The following is a 23,140-nucleotide window of genomic DNA, read 5'->3' as shown; positions in this document are numbered from 1 at the left end:
TAGTAAAAAAAGGTACCAAATGTTGTCTATGGTCTCTAGGCTATTTTAGTACTACGCGGTTATCGGTTTGAGTGACGCGGACCACGGAGCGAAGCTAAAATGCGTTTATTTACAGTACAGCTGATATTGGAACACACCCTCGCTCGTTACCGCCGAAAAGCCAAGTGGGGTGCCAGCATGATGCTGCTAGATACCCCATTTCGCTATTCGTATTTGCCTAAACTTCCGTGTGTTGCTGGTGGATAAATACGGTTATAAGTTTGGCGAATATACTGACCACATGCTGCTACCACATTTGGCTATTTATTTATTTATAATAGATGATTTACAACTCAACATTTTTTTTATTTCATTGCAGCATTATATTTAAATTCGGCCCTTTCCCCAGCGGAAATTGGGAATAAGTATTATATTTGAATATGGAATAAATACTTTATGACGAAATGGTAATAGATTTGTCGTAACAAAATCATTTTTCAGTCTGACCGGAGCTAACTTGAGCAGAGATAGCGTGGATCAACAATACAGAGGCTTTAGCTCATTATGCTTTCTATCGTGTAAATTGAGTGATGAAATGAAATAGAATCAAATATTATTCAAAATTTATTACTTACATACAATAAGTTTACTTAGTCTAAATAGTATTGTAGTAAATTAAAGATGCTAGGTTACCATATCAGTAAATGATCTAACAAAAATGTACCTATACATACATGCTTTATATTCTAGATCTAAAGGCATCAGCTTTCATTAATCCTATATAAAAACGTATAATAAATATACAATAAATACTTAAGTGGAAACAAAATTGATATACTCTTTAGAACCCAGCAGCAATTAATTTTAAATTATTCTTTGAAAATTACATCACATAGTGTATATTATACAGACGATACAGATCAACATATAAACAAGCACTGCAATGTCTTCTTCAGTTCATAAACTTACTTAATAATACGTCCTGTACACTGGCACTATCATTGATTTGTTTCAAATAATTTTTCACGAAAGTATTTAATTTTTTGTGCAAAAAATGCTTCTAAGCTATCTGCACATCTAAAGAACTCTGAATCCTTAGGATTAAAGTACCGACAGTTATCAAATATTTTTGTCATGTCACCAATAAAATCACTCAATGTACTGTAAGTCTGTTCATTCACTTTTCGTTCCACTGTTTGTAGATCTGAAATGATAAATTGTAAATATTAAAATCTTATTGGCTATTTTTATATACAAACAATGTTGTAGAAATATATTTGTATGAAGATGAACAGAATATACGTACCCATTGGCTCCTTTATAATCTTGTAGTACGTGGGAGCTTCCCTCGGATCCACGGGTTCCATGAAGGGCCACGCATTTTTGTGTGACTGTATCTGTTTCATAAGCCTTCTCAAGTTTTCGAAATCTTTTTGTGTCAGTTCTTTCATGTTAGCGTAATTTACAGAATTATTTTTTTGACAATTAGGGCATATGTATTCGTCTATATTGTCAGCCTCCGACTGCAGGATGCCCACGCAGCGACCGTGGAACCAATCTTGACAACGATCGCAGCAAATATAAAATCTGTAAAAGACACAAGTGTTATACACATTTCTTCACTACGGCCACGTCATGTAAATAAAATATAGTATAGCCGTAGAGAGAATGCGTTTTTGTCGTTAGCTTATGTCTGGTAAGTAAAGTTGGTTTCCCTTTGCAGTATTAAAATATCAAAAGGATTTCAAAAGTCAAAAACGCATTCTATCAACGCCATACTTTAAAAAACATAGTAAACACAATGTCACTGACTGTGAGTTGTCGTAGGGCTGCCGGCACAGGCAGTACAGCTCCTGCGTCTCCTCGGCGCGGCGGCACTCGGCGCACACGTACTCCTCCATGCTCTTGCTCATCTCCTCCGTCACGCCCACGCACGAGCCGTGGAACCAGTTGCTGCAGTGCTCGCAGCCCACGTAGAACCTGACAAATATAGTTGCTTGTTAGGAATGCACGAATGTGGTGACAGATCAAAGTCCATGAATGACTGAAGGGGTGTAAGATAAGGCGCTCTATGTTTTTGAATTGTTCTTCATCATGGTTGGCAAATGAAATGGTCGGATCAAAGTCGGATTTTGTAAGTACGACTTACTTGGTGTTGTCGTATGGAGTTCGGCAGACACATAGCAGTTTCTCCTTCTTGTTGGGTTTCTTGCCGGCGCCCCGTCGCGCGGAGCCGGGGGTGGTCGGGGACTGCAGCGAGCTCGAGGTGGAGCGCTTCTTGCCGCCCCCCGCGCCGCCGCCCCCGCCCGCGCTCGCGGTGCCGCCCCCGCGGACCTCCTCCTGCTTGCTGCGCTCCGCCCGCGTTCGCAACGCAAGCTCGGCCGATAATTCCTTCTGTAATAAATGAAGACAATAATTTAAATGGGGTGGTTTTGCGACAATACGCTAAAAGGTATGTTTGCTTCATAGGTAGTTTCACTATCAGTAAAAATATATATAATAATATACCTGTATTTCAACTCCTAGCTCCTTTTCAAGTAACCCTCGCTTTTTGATGATATCTTTTTTAAGCATTTCTTTGTGTTTGAAGAGTAGCATCTGTAATCTGGAGTGGTTGGTGGCCGCGCGCCGCCGTTCCTCGACCGAGGAGAGCGGCGCGGGCGGCGGCGGCTGCGCGGGCGCGGGGCGGGGCGGGGGCGGCGCGGCGCGCGGGGGCGGCGGCGCGGGCGGGGAGGGCGCGCGGCCGCGGCTGCGCTTGCGCGGGCTGGCGTCCACCCACTCGTCGTCGTCGTCGCGGCGCGCGGGCGGCGGGCGGCGGCGCGGCGGCGGCGGGGACGCGGGGGGCGGGGGCGACGCCTCCAGCTCGCGCTCCGCCTCGCGCGCGCACACCGCCGGCTCCGGCTTCATGCGCTTCTCCTGGTAGCGCTGAAGCTGTAGCAGTTTCTCTTCTATCTCGGGGTTTAGATTCTCTTGTTTCAAGGCACTTTTTATTGCTGAAAAAAATGTAGGGGTTTGATTAGGTAATCCATTCTTACTTCTTCCAAGTAACATTTTCACGGTTTAATTCGAAACTTACTTTGTTGGATGTAATCGGGCGTCAGCACGAACTTGTTAGCGGCGTTGACTGCATTTTGTGTAGCGTTTACAATGTCTGTCTTGGAGCTGGTCCGGGGCTCGTCGGGCCGCGCGGGGTCGGCGCCGCCCGCCGCCGCCGCGTCCTCGCCGTTGGGCAGCGAAGCCGCCTCTACTTTGGTTACACTGTCCTCGGCTACGGACTCCTAAAAAGGAATAGATTTAGTAATCGATGCTAAACCTAATGATCACTCCATTATCAAAAAATGCTATTTATTACCTTGGATATGATGGCTTTCCTCGACGTTAGCTTTACTAGTACCAAGTATACAATATAGGTAAACATAAAAAAAATAACGAAAATAATGAATCATCCGTTTGTGGGAATATGTCGGTAATTAATAGCAAGTTTACGATGAATGCAGTGATCGATTTAACAATAACACTATTGTTTAAAATACACGTGTAAAAGTTTACATTTTATTCATTTTGGACTGCCCATACACCCCCACAAACCGATACCAAAAATCAAAATAATAACGAAAAATATTACAACAATTTCTAAATAAAAGTCGCATTATTTTCAAAATTTTATTCAGCTAATATTATTGCACTATCCGTTTGTAAATACTTCGGTTAACAAATTCAGAATTTTAACATGTGGTGTATGAGCAATTACCAATAACATAAAATAGTCCTACTACATCAAATTGAATATGCCATCAACAACTCATCACAAAGTTACCTAAACAAGTAAATAATGTAATAACGTAGTAAAAAGGTTACAATTTCGATTATCGCTAAGTTTCATTTCGTATCATGTAGTTAATTACACCTTTACTACAAAAAATAATACTGAAACAAATTAACAATCTATCCATAGGTATACTGATGAAAGTTCCCTACAATTTCGGACTTTACGAAGAGGGCCACTCGCACACAAACGTAGTTTCGTTTTTATTTTAATATGAAATTAAGATTCGTGAAATTATTAGCCACATTTATTAGAAAAATTACTATGTGTGTATGAGAGTACCCCGTCTACTACTGGCTCTTAGTAATAATAATTATGTGTTACTTGCATCACAATAAATGTACGTGACTAAAACAAGTAGGCAATATAAATAATAAATAACTCGAACTTAAATAAATGCATTCTTTAAAACTTATCTGACCTATATGATATTTTGTTGACATACGAATTTAACTTGAGTTTAACGAAGGTTAGTTCATTTGGACTAGTCTTGGTTAAATTCGAGTAATAAACATAGCTTTGTAAATGTTATCGCAGAGAGATCCACCTCTGTAATGGGATGTTTGAGGACGTTGAGCGGACGCTAGGAGCATCAGCATCATTATCAGGCAGCAGTTTTGTTAATGCTTTTCCATATTAAAATGCCACCACCAAGTATTCAATTGAAATAAGGTCTTAGAAAACAGACTTGTCTATCGGCGATAACATATCCAAAGTCATGATGCCCCTGAATTTATGGGGTTCCGCTCATCTGGCATAATCTTTATTGACCAAAACTCATTTCGCATAACTCGTATGGTCAAAACTTTTTTGGCCGAACCATCACTTTGCCTAGACTTATGTGGCATAAGGCTCGTTTCGTCTAAAACTCTTTAGGCACAATCTTTAAACACCTAAGTTTCGTTTGCTCAAATTTATGTTCGTCTATACCTATGTATAATCTTGTGTCCCCTAATGTTATCTTAATAAATAATATATTAAGTTTGTAGTAAATGTACAAATTGTGGTATTTTTCTCGTACATCCCGAAAATCACGATATTGAATGATTAAAAAATCGAAAGTTAATGAGCAATATAATTATTACAAACCCCATGAGATCGAAACCTAAAGATAGGTGCGACGACGAGCAAAGCGAGGAGGAGCGTGTTAGGTGCACATGTTCATCAAAACCAAAGCGGAGCGGAGCGGAGCGTTTTCCAAACAGCGGAAACAATACAAGGCACCAGTTTGCGCTAGAGAGACGCTCCGTCAAAGTTAAAGCCAATCAAATATTATTTCTTTTTATAAACCTATTATTAGGCTATTCAAGATTTGGCCATACCATTATTAGGCTAAACAATGTTATGCGAAATAACTTTTTACTAAACGAGATTTATGCCATACGATTTTCGGCGTAACGAGACTGTGACCAAACGTTACTATGCAATACGAGATTAGGCAAAAAAATCTTATGCCAAAAAAGGTAGAACCGAATTTATGACTTACATTGATGTCGTACATACATGAAAAATATAAAAGTAATTAGATATTGAAGTCATTGGATATTACACCATCCACTAATAAGTAGTTACTTATTTATAATTATAACCAGAGACTTATTATAATTTCCTAGTAGATTTTATATTAATAAATTGTTTTTTTTTCACAAATTTAATTGAAACTATTCTATCTTTGGTGTATTTTGGAGGCAAAGAAGATTTTCACAGCAAAACCTCAGTTTCAGTAGTTCCCTTTTTTGTATCAATAAAATAGGCCTTTAGTGTGGTTAGTGTTATTTACCAGGTTTTGGTAACCAACCACGAAATATTCCAACCATTTATTAGGTGAATATTGAATAAATTAAGCTCTCAAAAAATGGACTAATTTTGGTATACATATTTTATATAATTTTTTTCAATGATGTCAAATATTTTTGAGCAAGTTTTTCTATAATGATGAACAAACAATATAAGTATTGTTTTGATTTTCCAGAATTCAAGTCAAGTCTGAGCTTAGGAACATAGGTAATGGACCAGGCAAGCAAAGTATTTGAATCCATAATGCTTTATTTCGTAAGTTTAGAAACATGCTAATATAAGTTAACTATAACTTAATTACAAGTAGGCAATAGTTTATGGAAAGTTGGCGGACAGGCCAGAGATAATCGCCAACATGAGGTTTACTTATTTACTTTATTAGAGTATAAAAAAACGCTCACAAATCGTTTTACAAGACTATTTTACTGGGGCAGCGCATCCGTTATTAACTTATTATACTTGTAATTGGACGTATTCCACAACAAATTGCATTCTAATAACGACAAAATAATTACAAAACTTTTAAATGCATCGCTTACGAAAATCCGGGGCTCGCTCCTGCGTCACTAATACAATATATCAGCGCGCACCGTGGCTACTATTGCAACGCCACCTTGTTTAAAACCCATGGCGCACAGAAGCGGGTAGCGAAAATGTTTCCACAGGGAGTACTTATAATGCTGATATACATCATGACACACACAGGCCAGTCTCCAAACGGTATTTTTGTTAATATAGCCCTGAAACGCTTTCGACCCCACTGCAAGACCACTTCTTTAAGCTTGTACAAAGTCGCTTCGGTGCCTAGTAGAAATAGATTACCTGTGCGGGCGGCGGCATGGGCGGCGCCATTGCGGCGGCGAGCAGCGGCGCGACAGGCGCGAGCGGCGGCGGCGCGCCCGGCGCTGGCTGCACCGCCAGGTACATCTTAGTAGGACCCAACATTCCCTGCTTGCCCGTGCACTCTTGAGCTGAAAAATTGAATCGGTTATCACATCTGGACCTTTAGATAATTACACTGGTTGTATTATAAGCGCATAAGGAACATACCTTTCAGAAGTTGTTGTTTTACTTGATGCTGCACAAGAGCCAACTGTTGAGGGGTCAATGTGTAGCCATGCAGACCTTGAAGTACTATCCTCGGTCCACTACTCGTCTGCATAACCTGAAAAAAATAATTATATAATTAAAATGATTAATTATAATAAGCTTCCGATTCAGCAAAATGAATGGTAAAACCAGAAAGCTTACTTGTGCTGTGACAGTTTTGATGACAGTGCCGGGTGGTTGTCCGGCCAACAGTCGCTTCTCCATGATCTGGTCCTCGGTGAGCGCGGGGCGCGCCTGCGCGGGCTGCGGGGCGGGCGCGGGCGGCGGGGCGGGGGCGGGGGCGACGGCGCGCGGCGCGGGCGCGGGCAGCACGCTGGCCACCGCGCCGGGGCCCTGCCCGATGTGCGCCACTATCTGCGCCTGGTTGTTGCCGGTGGGGCGGATGAGCACCTGCTGCCCGTTCACCGTGGCCAGCTGGATCTTGCCGGCGGCGATCTGCTGCACCAGCGCCGGATTGTTGACGACGATCTGTTGCGCGGCGGGCGACGGCGTGGCCACGACGGGGGTGGGCGCGGCGCGGGGGCGCAGGGCAGGGGCGGCGCGCGGCGTGGCGGCTCGCGGGGTCATCTGCCCCTGCACGAGCACGGTCTGCAGGCGCGGGCGCGGCGCGGGGGACGTCCCCTGCACCACGAGCTGCCGCCCGCCCTGCACCATGATCTGCTGCGCGGCAGGCGGCGGCGCGAGGCGCGGGGCGGGCGCCACCTTCACCTCGTCCTGCTTGGCGGGCGCGTCGTCGGCCGGCTTCACGGCGGCGCCCAGCAGCTGCCCGCCGCTCTGCTGCCCCGCCATCACCACGTGCAGCTTGCCGTCCGGCATCTGGATGAGCTGCTGTCCCTGCAGCAACCCCCTCACTGTGAGCTTCCCGTCCGGGCCGCGTATAATTTGAACCTTCTGAGGTCCATCTTTGCCAGTCGGTGTTCCAGATTTTCCTGGCGTAGAGTCAATGGCGCCAGCTTTGCCTATAGGTTGAGTGACGACTCTAGTGGTTCCGTCGGCACCCTTCGTCATAATTATTCGCCGCGTGCCAATAACAGTTTTCTGCCCTGTTGGAGTCGTTGCATCGGCAGTGAGAAGAGACGTGAGTGTGCTTTTACCGGGTGTTTGGTTCGGCGTCCCCTTTGATTTATCTGTTGTGTAAAAAGACATGATAATGAATTATTTATTCCCACCAGTTTACAGTAATAACGGAACTTGTAAACTCAGAAAAGAGCGTCCACAAAATAAAGATAGCTAGATAGATTACTCTTTATTTGTACACTAATGAATAATTCAAGTGTGGTAGACTGACCTGCCATCTCTAATGCCCGCTTCTGCTGGTGCGCGGCGCGTTGTTCCCTGAGCTGCGCCTCGAGCCGCTCCTTGAGGTCGGCGGGCGCGGGCGCGGGCGCGCGGGCCGGCAGCTTGCCCGTGCTCTGCCTGGTCTGCGGCGCCGGCCGGTCCGCGCGCTCGCCGTACTGCCGCACCTCCCACAGCTCCAGCTTCTCCTCGTCCACCCACTCCTCCGACACCTGCGGCAAATATTATGTCACATTTTGTTCTTGTCTAAATTATTAAGTTCAATTTGTACGCTTTCGAGGGTTGACCCACCTGTGGTTCAGTGTTTTGTGGAGACTCCGCACGTTTCCTTTTCCTCAAACCGCTACGGATCGAAGTCACCTCGCGAACCGTTTTCGGCAGCTCCAGAGGAATCACCACGCGTCGACGTAAATATTGGGTGCGCTCCGAGAAAGGACCCAAGTGACGATGCTTTAACAGCTCCAGGGATACGATCTCCGTATCAGTGGTGAGTTGATGTTTGCCGTCAGCTGTGGCAGCTTTGGCGGCCATGTCGTCCCATCTCAGACAGGCCCACATGATCCGCAGTTGGAGGGCAGCACTAGTCAGCCACTGCAAATTGACAGTCCTGTACAACCAGCATGTTTTGAACAGCGGTCTAGCACAAGGGTACGGCCACACAGCTTGATTCGGTTTGGCGCTATGGCTGAATCCAGCAACTGAGCTGTGGCCGGCCTGCCTGCACATCTTACGTAATTCGTGGACAGGTAAGACCATAACCGTCTTGGCTTTGCTTTTCGTATGGAATGTCGAGCATGGAGGGTATTTAACTGGGGTCCTTTTCTTTTTCTTTTCCACTGCAGATGTCTGTACTCTTTTCAAGTAAACTTTACCGCGCGGAATTTCTGCAGAGTAAACCCTAACAATTCCACCTTCCACCTTCTCTTCTTTAATTGTTTTGTCTTCTCTTTTAATAGTTCTCGGCATTCCAAAGCGTCTGTTGACTGTTGCTCTATATTTAGGTTTATTATCTTTTTGGACAGAGCATTTGAAAGAATCAGTTTTTTTTGCCTCTGCAGCTTTAGAAGCAGCCTCTTGGTTGGACTTTGATTTACCTCTAGTTATTCTTAATTTTGGTATTGGTGGTCGAGGTTCGTCTGTATCTACGTCTACTGTATTCTCAGCAGCTTGTTCCTGTTCTGGGTCTGTAAGTTCTTTGAGTGGACCTATTTCTACATTGTCCTCATTGTTATTGCAGCTTATGTCAATGTCCATTTCATTTCCCACAGCCGGTACAGCACACTCTTCTAGAGTGGTCTCGGATTTAACAATACCATCTAAACTATTCGATTTTTCAGTCTTTATAGTTGTATCGGAGTCATTTGATAGTTTTCTTTTGACAAAGCAGTCAGTATTTTTGTTGTCGCACTCTTGCGCACACGCTACGGCCGACAGCAAGTCGCTTAGTATGTTCTCACTTGTTGACTCCGAACTGTTATAACTCTTTCCGAGTAGGCACTGCTCCAGTATCGACATGTTCGTATTTCCTTTATTTGTAACGGTAATGGTGTTACTAGTATTATTCGTTTTTAATACATTTAGTAATTTTGATAGAATATTGCCTTTCTGTATGCACAAAGGTGAATAGCAATTAATTTTTAAATTACTTTGTGTAATCTTTGCAATGTCAATATTGTTACATGTGTAGGAGTAACATTTATAATGTTTTAATAATCGCGTTAATTTTAGATATTGATCTCTTAGAGAATCAATATTGGCGTTTACTTTGTTAGTGCGGTCTGAGTAATCCTTGTGTTTCACTTCAGTGTGGATGTCACTCATGGTTGCTTCCTCTGGCTCTGGTTCATCATTCTCAACATCTATATTTTTATCTTCTTCACACTTTATGTCACTTTCTTCTTTTTTCACATTAGCAATAAGATTTGCTAGCTTTTTTTCTTCCATGAATTTCAAGTAAGTTCGGCGAGCTAAGTAGTCATCCAGTTTAGATTTTCTCGCTATTTTTGGATAAAACCTTCTTGTTGAAGAACTTAACGCTTTTTCGACATCAATTTCCTCAAAGTCTTCATCTTCTTTCTCAAGCTTCAAATTACGCATTGCCGGTGGCACTGAAATAGTAGAATAAATAATACTTAACATATTGTACATAAATAATATAATAACAGTAATATTAAGTCATAACATCTGGTAATTTATCCAAAAATAATAGCATACATCTGTTTAGAGCTACTTTACTTACACTTCTCCAAAACTTCGGTATTGCTGCTATCATTTGACATGAGGTAATCATATGTTTTTGGTTCAACAGCTAACACTTTCACTATATTTCCTTCTTTCACTCGAACGGTTATTTTCGCTGGGCCATCTAATAGTGTAGCTTTATGATTTGCATTGTATTTCTTATATTTCCTCGTGGCTGAATTCCACAGCCAACCCCATTGCCCGTGAATGCGGTATTCCTCTCCCTTCTGTTTCCAAACCTGGGGAATAACAAGCATTTCAATGTTGAACTATTTTATTGACCTTCCTTACGCTGTTATACCCCTATTCATGAAGTATGTTGTAATTACTATCTAATTGTACTATGATATTACATACAGTGTATGTGTATGTCATACACAATATAGGTTAGGGTCAATTCAGACGTACCACAACCACACCACAGCCACAACCACACCACAACCACGCGATGTGGTCGGGCGTATATTTTGTATTGACAATGAATAATCCAATTCACACGTGCCACATTTTGCCGTTGTTATCGACCACCTGTGAAATACGACCACATCGCAACCACAACGCAACCACATCGCAACGGCAACGTCGCCACGCGGCGGCGGCACCGCGGCAACCTGTTTTCCGTATTAACTGCACACGACGACGTGGTTACCACATCGCAATGACAGCGACAACGCAACCACATCGACATTTTGTCGCTGCCACAACGCAACTGCAAAAAGCCGCTGTCACACAATTCACACGTAACCACAGCTTGACCACATTTTGTCGCTGCGACGTGGTGTGGTTGTGGTACGTGTGAATTGACGCTTATACTTACTTGATGTTTCAGGCCAAGTGCATACTTGACGAAGTTGTACGCCGTGCGATATCGTTCCTCTTCTTCTTCCCTCTCTTTCTTTTCTCTCTTGTCAAGTTTTTTACGTTCTTCCCGCTCAGCAGCCGTGGTGCGTAGTAACCTGACGTGGCCTAGTTGCTCGTGCCAGGCGGGCACCCAGACACTGGATTTAATACAGGCCTGCAATATAAGTAATAATAGTATTGATTAGATACTTTTTCAATTTTATCAGGGGTATTTGATGTAATGCACTAACAGATCTATTATTGCCATTATCAGCAACTTTTAGTTTAGACTGTGAGGCCTTTACCCAGCTGTGGGTAGACATAGGCTGAAGAAGTACTAAGCAAATACAATAACAAATATGTGGTTAGTCTCATGACTATAGGCATGCCTGAAAGCAGTTAAATTATTATTTAACTGAATCTTACCTGAAGTACACAGAGGGCGCGAGAAAAGTCTCTGGGGGCTTGGCAAAGTTGCACAGCGTGGACCCATGGCTTCCGCAGCAGCGGCCAGTTGGGGTGCATGAACTGCACCACAATGTTGGACTCCAACTGCAGCAGTGTTTGCCTCATGGTCGACACTAACATGGTTTTTGTAGCTGGAATACAGAAATAATGTTAAAAATAAACTTAAAAAGTGTAACATAATATGAAAACTACATTATGTTCTTAAATATTTACCATTCATCATTCCAACCCATTTGAAGTCCTGAGCTGATGATAAGGAGAATTTATGTGACATATAGCGTTTCTTATCTCTCTCTTCATTTCTCTGTGGCTTGTTCAGAGCCAGTGGATTGATGGTGTACTGATTTGTGTATGTTTTGAAATTATTTTCATTTCCCAGCTTAAATGCTCCATTTGAAATCTGAGTTGATTTTAGTCTTGTAAGTCTTTCAGTACCTGAAACAGAATATTAAAATTTACTTTTAGAATTTCCGACAGTGGACCTTAAACCCAATATACCATAATATTGGGTTAAAGTAATTAGAGATGAAACATACCATCATCACTTCTTTTTGAATTTATCTTGAGTTTGTTTGCTCCATTATTCTTTAATCTTTTTTCATCATCATTTTCTTCTTTTGTGTCCATGTCAAAACTTTCATCATTTGTCATATCTTCACTAGCAACAGTCACTTCGTTACAGACTTCTCCATCGGACAACATGGATGTCTCTGTATCATCTAATTTTAATGCACCTGTGAGTTTCTTTTTCTGTTCCTTTCTTAATTTTCGTTGTTTCATTATGTTGCTATTTTCTAACTCTAAATATGACTTGCGGTTGCCTTTGGCCTGAATTGTCAAAATCTCAGTTAACTCCATTTGCCTCATAATTTCATGTTTTAACTCGAGCAGTTCTCTGACTAGTGGAGCCTCCATTTCATTAGAATCTAAGATATCCAGCAGTTCCTCAAAGTGTAATACAGTTGAGTAGTACCAGACATCACCAGTTTCTGATTCCCTAGAAGCAAATAATTAATAAACTTAATGGATATACACATGTAATAGGAAATACTTTGTTATATTTATTTATTACTAATAAGAACATCAATAAGTTAATAAAATATCAAATTACTTACACAAATATGCGACGGGCAATAAACCAATACTTTCTGCCATGTCTATCAAATCCCAAGTGCTCATGCCTGCACAACAAGCCCTGCTTCTCTGCATCAGTTAAGCAATCTGTCACTCCTGTGGTTTTGTGTAGCTTGCATAATGCACATTGCCAGTCTTCTGAAGGCACATCCACCAGAGGGGGGTCTACACACTCCAAATGATACACTGCTGGACATGTCTCACAGCATAAGAGATCTCCCAATCGATGACAGACTCGACAGTGGTCATCATAATGTATAGGAACTAGAAAAAACACAAGAACAAATCATATGAAAGGCACAATCAGAGAGAGGCAATGAAGAGACAGCTTCACAGTAAAATTCTAAATCTTCAAATAGATTCAACATTATTATGAATGGAGTTTTTGTTAGACTAACTTCAAGCAGGTACAAATAATACCTATGTAATATAGTTTCTTACCTTCACTCAATAAATCATCTCGTACAGGATTTGTAATCAAGAATTGGTTGCAAAGAAACTGAAGAACAGCAACTCGATCCTCTACTTTAGTAAATGGATATTCACATGAGTTGAGGATTTTAACAACATTCTGATCAAATGATTTATCACTCTCCACGTATATCCTTAATATTTCTGACCAAGTCATGACATCCAATAGAAACAATGTAATGTTTACACTATCTTTATGATCCAAGGGACCAAAGTGAGTTTGTTGAGCATCCTCTTCTCTCAGTAAAGCTTTCAGTAGCATCATGTGCACTTCCACTAGCAAATTACTTTGGTCTTCACAGCAAAGAGCACCACAGAGGTCTTCAATACGAAATGGAGACAACCTTACTAAATGTCTGAATCGTCTTAGCACTTCATATATTCCAACAACTTGTAATACAAGCTCTCGGGGCATTATCAAGTCATCAGAGGATGGTGGTAACTCTAGGGGGGGTATTTTTCTTTCGTCCTGTAGCCAGAGTGGATCTGGACTTGGTGGCCTGAGGGGGTTGGAGGCCATTTTCCTGGGTGTTCCGCTGGTGGTGCTGAAGCTGCTGACGGAGAAGTCGCTGTCGCTGGCGGCGGCCTCGGCGGCGCTCGCCTCCGACCCGCTCTCGCTCGCACGCTCCTCCTCGGGCTCTGATCGGTCGCTGTATTCATCACCAAAATCGGATCCATAATGATATTCAGATTCATGATCTTCAGCAGCATGAGGATTATATCCACGTCTAGAATAAGCACTGGATAATCCACCACGCTTCGATTTATGAGCTTTTCCTCCTCTCTGTTTCCTCGTACTTCGTCGGCTGATGTCGCTACCCTGAGGCGAGGAAGCCCTCGAAGCAGTTGGCGTGCTTGCCAGAGATCCCGATCCAATATTTTGTGCTTGTAAGTATTTCGGTTTTTTCAATAAATGATACTGAAATTTCTTATTTTTTTCAAAGCTCCCTGATTTAGGGGGTCTCCCGCGTTTTTTCGCCCCCCTCCCCGTCATTCTAAAATGAACTGTCAATTATTATATTCACGTGTGTATCTCTCTATCGCGAACATAGTCTTGTTTACCAAAACAAAACAACACAATTTCATAGCATTTCAATTCATCCTAAATCCAAAGCCATTATGATAAATTGTCTTATTTCGTGCTTCACTCACTGCACTCACAATGTCCTGTAATAAACACTTCTCACTCTCACCAAAAGTAATAATAACGTAAAAATACCACTAAAGTTCGATATAGTTTTTTGGGCAATCAAACCTTCGAAACGAAACCTCTGTGACGCGAAAATGAATACAAGCAATTTTCTGAAACGCTTTGATGCTTGCTTCTCATTGGTCGATTACCAGACCGCCATGTCGATTCTGCATTACCAAAATCAATGAAAATTTCTAAATGTATGTATACTGGAAAACAGTGTGAAACGCACAACTAAATAAAAACAACAAGACACATTTGAAAAATCCTAAAAGGAAATTATTATAGGTTCAATGGATTCGAATTATCTTCAATGTGAAGCGTAGTAGCAGCCATGTTCTTTTTATTTTAAGTCAAATTGAGAACTGTTTTGGAAGGCCGATTCTTGTATTTGTATAGTAATGTCCGTTCAATACAAATTGTGAATATAATAAATCAAATAAATTAATTAGATAAATGAATAAATATTTAAACCTGTAGCTAAAAAATGTAATTATAACCGGAAATCGGTTTTATTATTTTCATTACGTTGGTCAACATGCTTTTCCACACAGTTCTACAATGAATGAGTACAGAACACAGAACAGCTAATAGTACACGCTTATGGATAGTAAGTTTAGTGGCAAGTACAGTTGTTCACTGAAATGGTGTAGGGGCAGGCAGCACTTATTAACTATTCACACTTTTTGGACACCGACATGTCCTGCCCCCGTATTTTGTAACTTTTTGAGAGTTAGCAACCGGTGATAATTGGTATCAACTTAGAGACTTATTAACCGAAAACACCAAAAATCTTAGTGAAACAAATATGCAAGAAGCCTACCAATATATCCTTACATTCAACATAAACGTTTGTGAAATCAGATAAGTCAGTAAAAAGTTATTAATTAATAATGTTCTAAGTTGTCAGCCATTTTATACCAACCAACCCCACTCGGAGTTACACAATGAGCCGTTTTCCTTGACAGCTGTCAGTTGAGCTTTTGGGTAAGAGGATAGATGGCGTGAAAACGCAGTGTATCAACTGTCAAAAATTACATAGAGAGCAAAGAGTACTAAACTCAGAATAAGAACTCAAACTCAAACTATCTCAAAAGAGTCACTATCTCAAGTGCACTAACTCTACAGTATCAAGGGAGGAGGAGCAGATAGCTCAACTACAACTCAATTAATACAGGAGAAACACAAGGAAACTGAGAAAACTTGAAAAGAACGGCTGTACGCACAATCGCACTGAACGCTGAAGCAACAGTGACATCGACATCATAGAGAAAATAATACTACAATTCTACCTACCTACGTCACTTTCACATTTCGTTAGCCTCACAGAATAACATATTGTGATCTGAGTGTGTTCTGAGGGTTTGAAAGTTGGTACAACCCCAGACAACGCCATCTATTTCTCCAAAAAGGAACTTTTTTTTTTTTTTAACAAACGCCTCATACGGGGGCTGACAGACGAATAGTTTTAAATATTGTGTATAAACTTTTGAAAACATGGCTTATTTACCTCTGTAAAAATAGAAGAAAGCGAGCTTATCCAAGATTATCAAATAGTGTGGTATTTAATAAAATAATAAATATATATTTGATTTTACAGCCAAGCAAATAAGCATTTGCTCGAGATTTTAATCTGTAGTTATGCCTATGACATATGACTATTCTGACACTGACAGATGACACATGCTTATGTCAGAGAAACATGATACTGAAAAAAATTTACTGAAGAAATATTTTTATTTACCTGTATAAAATAACGTCTAATGCTTTCATTTGCGAAAAAAATTGTAAAACGATTAAAATGGAATCCAACAAAGAATTCAGATACAAACATTATTCACAATTCGTTTCTTCTGAAGATTTTTATGGGGGCACTTGAAGAAGCTTTGTTTTGGAGACAATCGTGGTTTACTTTATTATGTATTTTATATGTCAACATTGTTGTTTTGTAAGTACTTCTGATTATATTTTATGGTACTTGACTGAACATAGAAATACGGACACACAACAATATTAAATCAATACGTTTTAAGTTTTATGGTAACTATATTTTATTTTTCAGAACCCTATCATACTTTGAAGTAACTTTTCTGGAATTTGTACTTAAACTATTTATATTTATTATTATGGCCGATGCATTTGAGACTTGGCTAATATACAAACATAGGACATCTTTTCTGAAAAAACTTGCAATACAGGATGGCTCCATATTGGTCAACAATATTATAAAAGCTACAACATGGATGGAATATCAACTATCGAACTTTATTTATTTGCGAGAAACTAATCACACTAAGGTAAGGAATAAGGCAAACACCACCTCATTACCTAATGATAACCAACCCATATCAGACTATATATAGTAAAGTGGGAAGTCAACCATCTCATATTCTTACTTTTACCTTTTATATTTGTTTGTGTTTACCTTAATAATTTAATTAAACATCATTACTTAGTACATAACTACTTGTACAATCAGTAAAGATATATTAATGCCACCCCAGCACTAACACTTTAATCTTATGACCCATACTGTTCCTACATGATATGAAAGATTTATTGTATCAATAAAATATTATTTGATTTATCTATCTTTCACACATCTTAGGATCAAACTGTTTGTGCTTGGGTGGCTCACATAATATCTTTTTCTGACTATACAAATTTACTGATGTAATTTCTTAAATTTCAGGCTTTTCTACTGGCTAATATCATACTTGGTCTTGTATTTATTATGAGCCAGTTTATAAATGGATATGTTCTCATTTACTGTGTGTTGATGCTTGCATTTACATTTCACAAAATAGCGCCACCTGTATACAGGGTGTGCCAGAAAATAAAACAAAATGCAGGTTAGTTCCATGTTGCATAAATGAAAGCAAATAGAGATATTTTAAGTCATTTGATTGGAATAGGTGCTAATTCTACTGTGATACTAGCTTACTATTATAAAAGGATAGTGTAGGGGTGTACCTACTGACTGAAATAGAAGTGAGCACAATATTTTTTTTTTAATAAAACCTATTAAAATTTTCAGAATCAGACAATGAAATTGAGAACCTAATACCAGATGTGTCAGAAGTAGATTTAAAACTGTTGTCCTTTGAGCCAGAGCCAATTAAGGATGAGAAACAAAGTCTTGGTAAGTTTCAGTATAAAAAAATAATAATGAATGGGACCAGGCAATTATTTGACTACTAACGTAAGCCATAATAACACTAATGCAAATGTATTTATTATCATCAGACTACTGGAAACCTGTAGACTTGGCAGCAGATGATGCGAGCGACAGTTCAGATAATAGCAGTTCTATTGTTACTAACTTATCAATGGAAAAATTGCCCAAAGATGTGGAAAGTTCAGATTCAAGTGATGATGAATATATTCCTTTAGGTAGGTACACAAACACATAATATATTATAAACATTTTTTGCATTGTCATTATTTTCAAGTTTTGACTTCATATTATTGAGAATTTACTAAATTTATGCTTCATATTTTTTCAGTCAAGCAAAATGATCAATTGCAGTCAACTCTGGAAGAAGTCCAACCAGCAGGCAACTGGGGTTCCTCGGCTTTTAATGTTCTTCGAAACATATCTGGTGCTGTGGCCAGTGTCTATGTAGCACCGTCGGCATTGGATGATAAAAAGCGCAAACGCATATCTAGTGTTGACTCTACTGATGGGTTTGAAATGATTGATAAGAGTGACCTTCTATAAAAAGTTGAATTATTTATTTAAATTAAACTCAATCGATATAATTTATTATTTAATTTACTTGTAGATTTTACACATTACAAGACATATTCTCCAGTTTAGACATGAGGTATTGATGTTGTTTTTTTAATGCTTTCAATCGGACTTGTTGGATGGCGTTGCGTGCCACTAGAGCTTCTAACATCGGCCTTGACATCTGAAAACAAAATTGTATATAAGTGCTATTGTAAAATTATTGTTCTGCACTGAAATTAGAGGATCATAACAATATCTTCAATTAAAACCTCTCCCAAGGTTTTTAGCTAGAGTTAACATTAACATGCTTCATCATCATTATCATCAGTCCATACAAATGCACTGTTTACCATCAAGTGGTTGTTTGTCTTTTTATAGATCCCTATCCTACAAAGTTTTAGTTTATCCTTTAATATCATCTTACCTTTGTGATCTGTCATGTTTATAATGAAAAAATCTTTAGTATCTTATCATTCTCCAACTATACTCTGTCCATTATACTATTGTTTTTTTGACATTCGAAATCCCATACATATTTGACGACTACAAAGAAAAACCAACTTTACTTACCAGACATAAGGAAATGTCAAAAATACAATTACACAGTGGACACTCTATAAGTGCTATTAACATAGCATAAAAGTTAATTCTCACTTTTTCAACAATGTGGCCTATGGCGATTGTGCGGACCGCTGCATTGTGCTGCTTGATGATGATGTCGTCTGTAACACCCCTTCCCGCTTCATTGTTATATGCTTCATCCTCCTCCTCTTTCAATATCGTTGGTAGCTGGGTTAGCATCTGTTGACACATACTTTTATTTAATAGGATAGTAATTTTATTGTAAATAATAAAAATATATATACTTATGTGCAGTTTTAAGTGCTTACGCTAAAGTTGGTTGCTGATAAAGAATCATTTTGGTTCACAATTTCCATTTCAATTTCCCGTCTGCTTTGGCTGGAACCCTCATTAATTGATTGAAAACATGTTATTTGGGCCTGAAAAAAAACAAGCTATTAATACTTTACATATAGTTTTTTTTGTCTATATTTAATTGGGTATTGGGTGTTAATATATTGTATCAGTTGTCTCATACCCAAATACAAGCTCTGTCTAACTTGGGGTTGGATGGTTGTGTGTGAAATGTCCCCACATATTATTATTCATTTGTTAAATTCTGAACACAAAATGTAAAATAGAATTTTACAATCATCATCTATTTGCCTTACCTATAGCCATTTTCAATTGATTTATTTTAACATAACAATAAAATTATACATCTGAAGCCTAATAACATTTATTTTGTATCATACATTTTGTGTCTAGGATACCTACTTATATTTTTCCCAGTTTTGTGATTGTATTAATAATATAAAATCATTACCGATGGGGCCTTTGTTGTCTGCTCAGTCAGGTAAACAGCAAATATTACTCCAACAAAGCTAGCATCCATCCTCTGGTACATTGATTGTGTTGCTAAGTCTGTAAATAAATTTTTAATTTAAAGGAAAAAATATGTTATTTAACTTAAATGAAAAAGCCCAAAAATGCCAATATAAAATAGTTTTTTTGTCTTACCAACATGGGAAGGCCACACAGTTATGTGTGGATGGGAGTGGTACCACCCAACGACTCGCAGAGGCCGTCTGAATTTTGTAGCCAACTCCTCTGCCTTCATGGTTGCTTGCACAAGCTGTTCCTCGGATATTTCAACTCGATCAGGCTTTTTGTCCAAACGTCGCAAAATAACAGAGGATACAACTGACACTATGGAGCCATCGTTAAGGACCTGATATCAAATACATAAATTATTAAACATATTAGGTAGTGTCGATACCTATGTTATATTTACAGAATTTACACAAACCCACCTCGCCTATAAGAAGTCCCATAATTTCTTCTTTTTCTGTGGATAGTGCATGCTGTAGACACACCAAAGCCACGTCCGTAGCCAGCAATACTTTATTCAACATTCTTATGGAATGACGAAAATAAATTACTATTGTTTACAAAATATATTGAAAAAACAATAGTACAAAATAAACCATAAATAAACTAATAAAGTACTGTGACTGACTCAGAATAATATAGTGTACTCTGTGGACTGACTGAGGTGGAAGAATAGACTACTCTGTGACTAGAAAGATTGACAGAACTTGCACTGCATTCTGTGGAAAATTAGTTTTTTCTGGGTATTTCAAAATTTTCAAACTTTTTTTAGTAGGTACTATGGGTTTTTACTTTACCAATGTTTTTACGGTTTTTGTGTGTAGGGTCTATGGGGTCTATGCTGCTATGGGTTTTTAATTGGTTTTTATGAAAGTTTACATGGAGAAATAGATTTGAACAAAACTGTCAAACGCTAAGAACACAGATTTTGTCCAATCTAAGGCGTCGCATGTCCCTTATAATCCTTCGTAGCTTTAATAATAAAGTCTGTGTTTGTTTTATTTTATTTATTTAGGGAAAGCATTTATTTTATGACTTCTACTTTCATTAAAACTTAAACAAGCATGCAACTTACATTAAAAGTTAAGCACGCAACTCCTCGCTAGTTTCTTGGAACGAAAATTGCTAAATAATATCTCATTTTAACATCATAAAATCTTTATTTCATGAAAAAATTATGTTGCAGTTAAATGGAAAAATGCGTTGTAGGTAGATTTCAAAATGCCATATAATATGTGTGGTGTGTGACTGTGTGTACAAAAAGTTGAACATGGTGGCTCCAAAAAATATTGACTGTATGTGTACTTTCTTCATTCATGAGTATTTTTCAGGTTAACAAAAACGAATAAAAAGGTTATCAAAGAAAAAATTGCAGTGATAAAACTGAGTACACTTATAATAGCCAAACCTGAAACAAAAAAGCAGCAATTAAAAAATGAAATAAGTACCTCGTTATTTATGAGAATAATATTTGGTTACATATCCTAAACGTAGTTTAACTTCCTCTATGCCTTTTTGTACCATGTTTATTGGATCATGAAATATTATGACACTGAAGATACAGAGTATAGGCTTATAAGTACAATCATAGACTAGAATATTATAACTGGAGCACAATATTAATAAATAATGTACAATGTACCTTCTATAATTAAAAGAAAAAAAAATACCAATGATGCAACACTAAATAATAATAGTGATACAAAAATAACTGGAACAAAGAACAATAGCACGATTGAAACAATAAAAATTGTAAAAGCAGGTCGCTGCAACAGAAAAATTACTGTTTTGTCAGTTAATATTTTGGTACCATCTTTTAATGTTCCATAGCACGAATAGTATGGAGCTGAAACAAAAAAAACATTGTTTAAAATTTTAATAATCTGTTTTCCTTGAATGCTCTAGTCGAGAGTTTAGTTTTAGTCAAAAGATAGCCAAAAGAAGAACAATACTGTCAGCCTCTCAGAATAAACACAAAATCTTTGTTCTGAGGGTTTGATATTTTTTATTCGTTTTGACAGCGCCATCTATTTCTGCAATAAAGTAAACTTTTTTATTTGTAATCTAGGTTCTAGCATAAAGATTCTAGACTAAAGTGAGTAAATAAAAAAAAGAACGAAGTACGTGCTTCGTATAGTGCCACAAACTTATCTGTTCCGGTGAGAGCGAACTAAATTGGTCCATATAATCTATGTCATGTCAATATGAAATTCATTAGTAAGTAATGAGGTATGGACCAATTTAGTTCGCTCTCACCGGAACAGATAAGTTTGTGGCACTATAGGTATTTAACGTGGATTTATAAACAGTTTTTTTATAGATATAAGTATCTACAGAAAGGGTATACTAAGCCCTCACACGTAGGTTTTCGCTTAGTATACCCTTTTTGCAACACCCTGTATTCAGTAAGGAGAAAACTGTATAGTGCCACAAACTTATCTGTTCCGGTGACAGCGAACTTAATTGATCCATATCTCATTACTTACTAATGAATTGTATATTTTAAAACATAAGATGGGTTTATTAACACCGCAAGAGCGAAATAACAATACGAGCAAACTTAAAATCTTATAGAATTAAGAAATATTAGAGATTTATTTGAGCTGTCACCGGAACAGATAAGTTTGTGGCACTATATTAATATGTATATGTCAGAATAATACATTTTTAAAAACCGACTTGTGTGTCAATTTGCGTATAAACGGTTCACGTTATGATCATGACGTTTTAAAAAACTGCTTTATTAGGCTTTATTCGAGATTCGAGCCAAACTATTACTGTAACTGACTGTAACGAACTGACAACTAGGAGTTGTCAAAAGCAACTTTAAAATGCAATACGAATAAAAACGTGTCACGTTTTGTTATATTTATACTGTTCATAATGGTGTGTATGTATACTATATTGAACTTACCCCATGAAAACTTTATTGCCATGTAAAAAGCATTATTGATATTAATTTCCATCCTTGTTTAAGTTATCTTTCTGTTTGATACTGTATTAAATAAATTTGAGTCCTTCTATGTTATTTCTGTATCGAATGAGTAAAATTTAATTAACTACCGTACCGTACCACTTAACTATATATTATTATCCTACCCTCATTCCACTGACATTGAACCAAAACCTAGTATTATCTTTCTAAGTATGGACCGCTTACAGTCTGTCAAGTACATTGCACTAATATTACTAGCGTAGTTATTAGTTTGTTCCATGGTCAAGGAGGTATAATTATGTTGGCGTTCCTGTGCGCCTCCTGCACTTTTTTGTTTATTTTCCCGTGATTTTTCCCATATCATAATGACCCTATATTAGTGATTTAACGAATATTCGTATTCGTGAATATTACCATTTTTGCATATTCGCATAATTTTGTGCGAATGTTTTGCAAATATTAGTACTTAGTTATTAGAAAAAAAACTAACTATTTCAAAATAATGGTCGGTTAACAAAATTAAAATCCATTCCATTACTTTATGCAATAAAGTAAGTAATGAGTGTGGTGGAGTGTGTGGCGAGTTGACCCTTTTCCGGATTAAACAACAAACAAATAGGAATGATTGAAAAAAATAAGTTTGCTGGGATGCTCAGAATAATAGCG

General features: G+C 38.6%; 3 protein-coding genes and 1 long non-coding RNA gene across 6 annotated transcripts; 1 reads left to right on the top strand and 3 right to left on the bottom strand.

Moving 5' to 3' along the window:
• Positions 1–590: 590 nt before the first annotated feature.
• Positions 591–14,836, bottom strand: LOC105395679 (nucleosome-remodeling factor subunit NURF301). The gene is made up of 18 exons (XM_038117514.2): positions 13,133–14,836; positions 12,673–12,955; positions 12,094–12,554; positions 11,771–11,992; positions 11,516–11,688; positions 11,067–11,264; positions 10,248–10,488; positions 8,300–10,116; positions 8,001–8,220; positions 6,854–7,839; positions 6,653–6,767; positions 6,425–6,573; positions 3,056–3,257; positions 2,488–2,972; positions 2,129–2,373; positions 1,792–1,959; positions 1,286–1,566; positions 591–1,183 (listed from the first exon to the last, which is right to left on the bottom strand). Exons 1-18 carry the CDS (start codon positions 14,154–14,156, stop codon positions 978–980), a joined length of 7,476 nt encoding a protein of 2,491 aa, XP_037973442.2. The 5' UTR covers positions 14,157–14,836; the 3' UTR covers positions 591–977.
• Positions 14,837–16,031: 1,195 nt separating this feature from the next.
• Positions 16,032–18,116, top strand: LOC105395680. Of its 2 annotated transcripts, XM_011567640.3 has the most exons (6): positions 16,033–16,302; positions 16,417–16,651; positions 17,047–17,206; positions 17,392–17,496; positions 17,601–17,747; positions 17,861–18,116. In XM_011567640.3, the coding sequence occupies exons 1-6, from the start codon at positions 16,118–16,120 to the stop codon at positions 18,073–18,075; spliced, it is 1,047 nt and encodes a 348-aa protein (XP_011565942.3). In that variant the 5' UTR covers positions 16,033–16,117; the 3' UTR covers positions 18,076–18,116. The 2 variants fall into 2 exon arrangements, with proteins under 2 accessions (XP_048479558.1, XP_011565942.3); XM_048623601.1 differs by lacking the exon at positions 17,601–17,747 and having other exon boundaries at positions 16,032–16,302.
• On the bottom strand, positions 18,112–20,138 carry LOC105395681 (lys-63-specific deubiquitinase BRCC36). Of its 2 annotated transcripts, none has more exons than XM_048623603.1 (6): positions 19,962–20,138; positions 19,669–19,879; positions 19,475–19,572; positions 18,978–19,088; positions 18,706–18,888; positions 18,112–18,570 (listed from the first exon to the last, which is right to left on the bottom strand). In XM_048623603.1, exons 1-6 carry the CDS (start codon positions 20,061–20,063, stop codon positions 18,547–18,549), a joined length of 729 nt encoding a protein of 242 aa, XP_048479560.1. In that variant the 5' UTR covers positions 20,064–20,138; the 3' UTR covers positions 18,112–18,546. The 2 variants fall into 2 exon arrangements, with proteins under 2 accessions (XP_048479560.1, XP_011565943.2); XM_011567641.3 differs by having other exon boundaries at positions 18,112–18,268; positions 18,742–18,888.
• Positions 20,139–20,821: 683 nt separating this feature from the next.
• LOC125489080 lies at positions 20,822–22,734 on the bottom strand. Its single transcript, XR_007266732.1, has 3 exons — positions 22,454–22,734; positions 21,182–21,385; positions 20,822–20,947 (listed from the first exon to the last, which is right to left on the bottom strand). It is a non-coding gene; the product is annotated as an uncharacterized LOC125489080 (long non-coding RNA).
• Positions 22,735–23,140: the final 406 nt, after the last annotated feature.

The sequence above is a fragment of the Plutella xylostella genome, chromosome 10 (genome assembly GCF_932276165.1).
Source record: "Plutella xylostella chromosome 10, ilPluXylo3.1, whole genome shotgun sequence".
Classification (NCBI taxonomy): Eukaryota; Metazoa; Arthropoda; class Insecta; order Lepidoptera; family Plutellidae; genus Plutella; species Plutella xylostella.
Note: the sequence above shows the minus strand (reverse complement) of the source record. Positions and strands in the feature narration are given on the sequence as shown.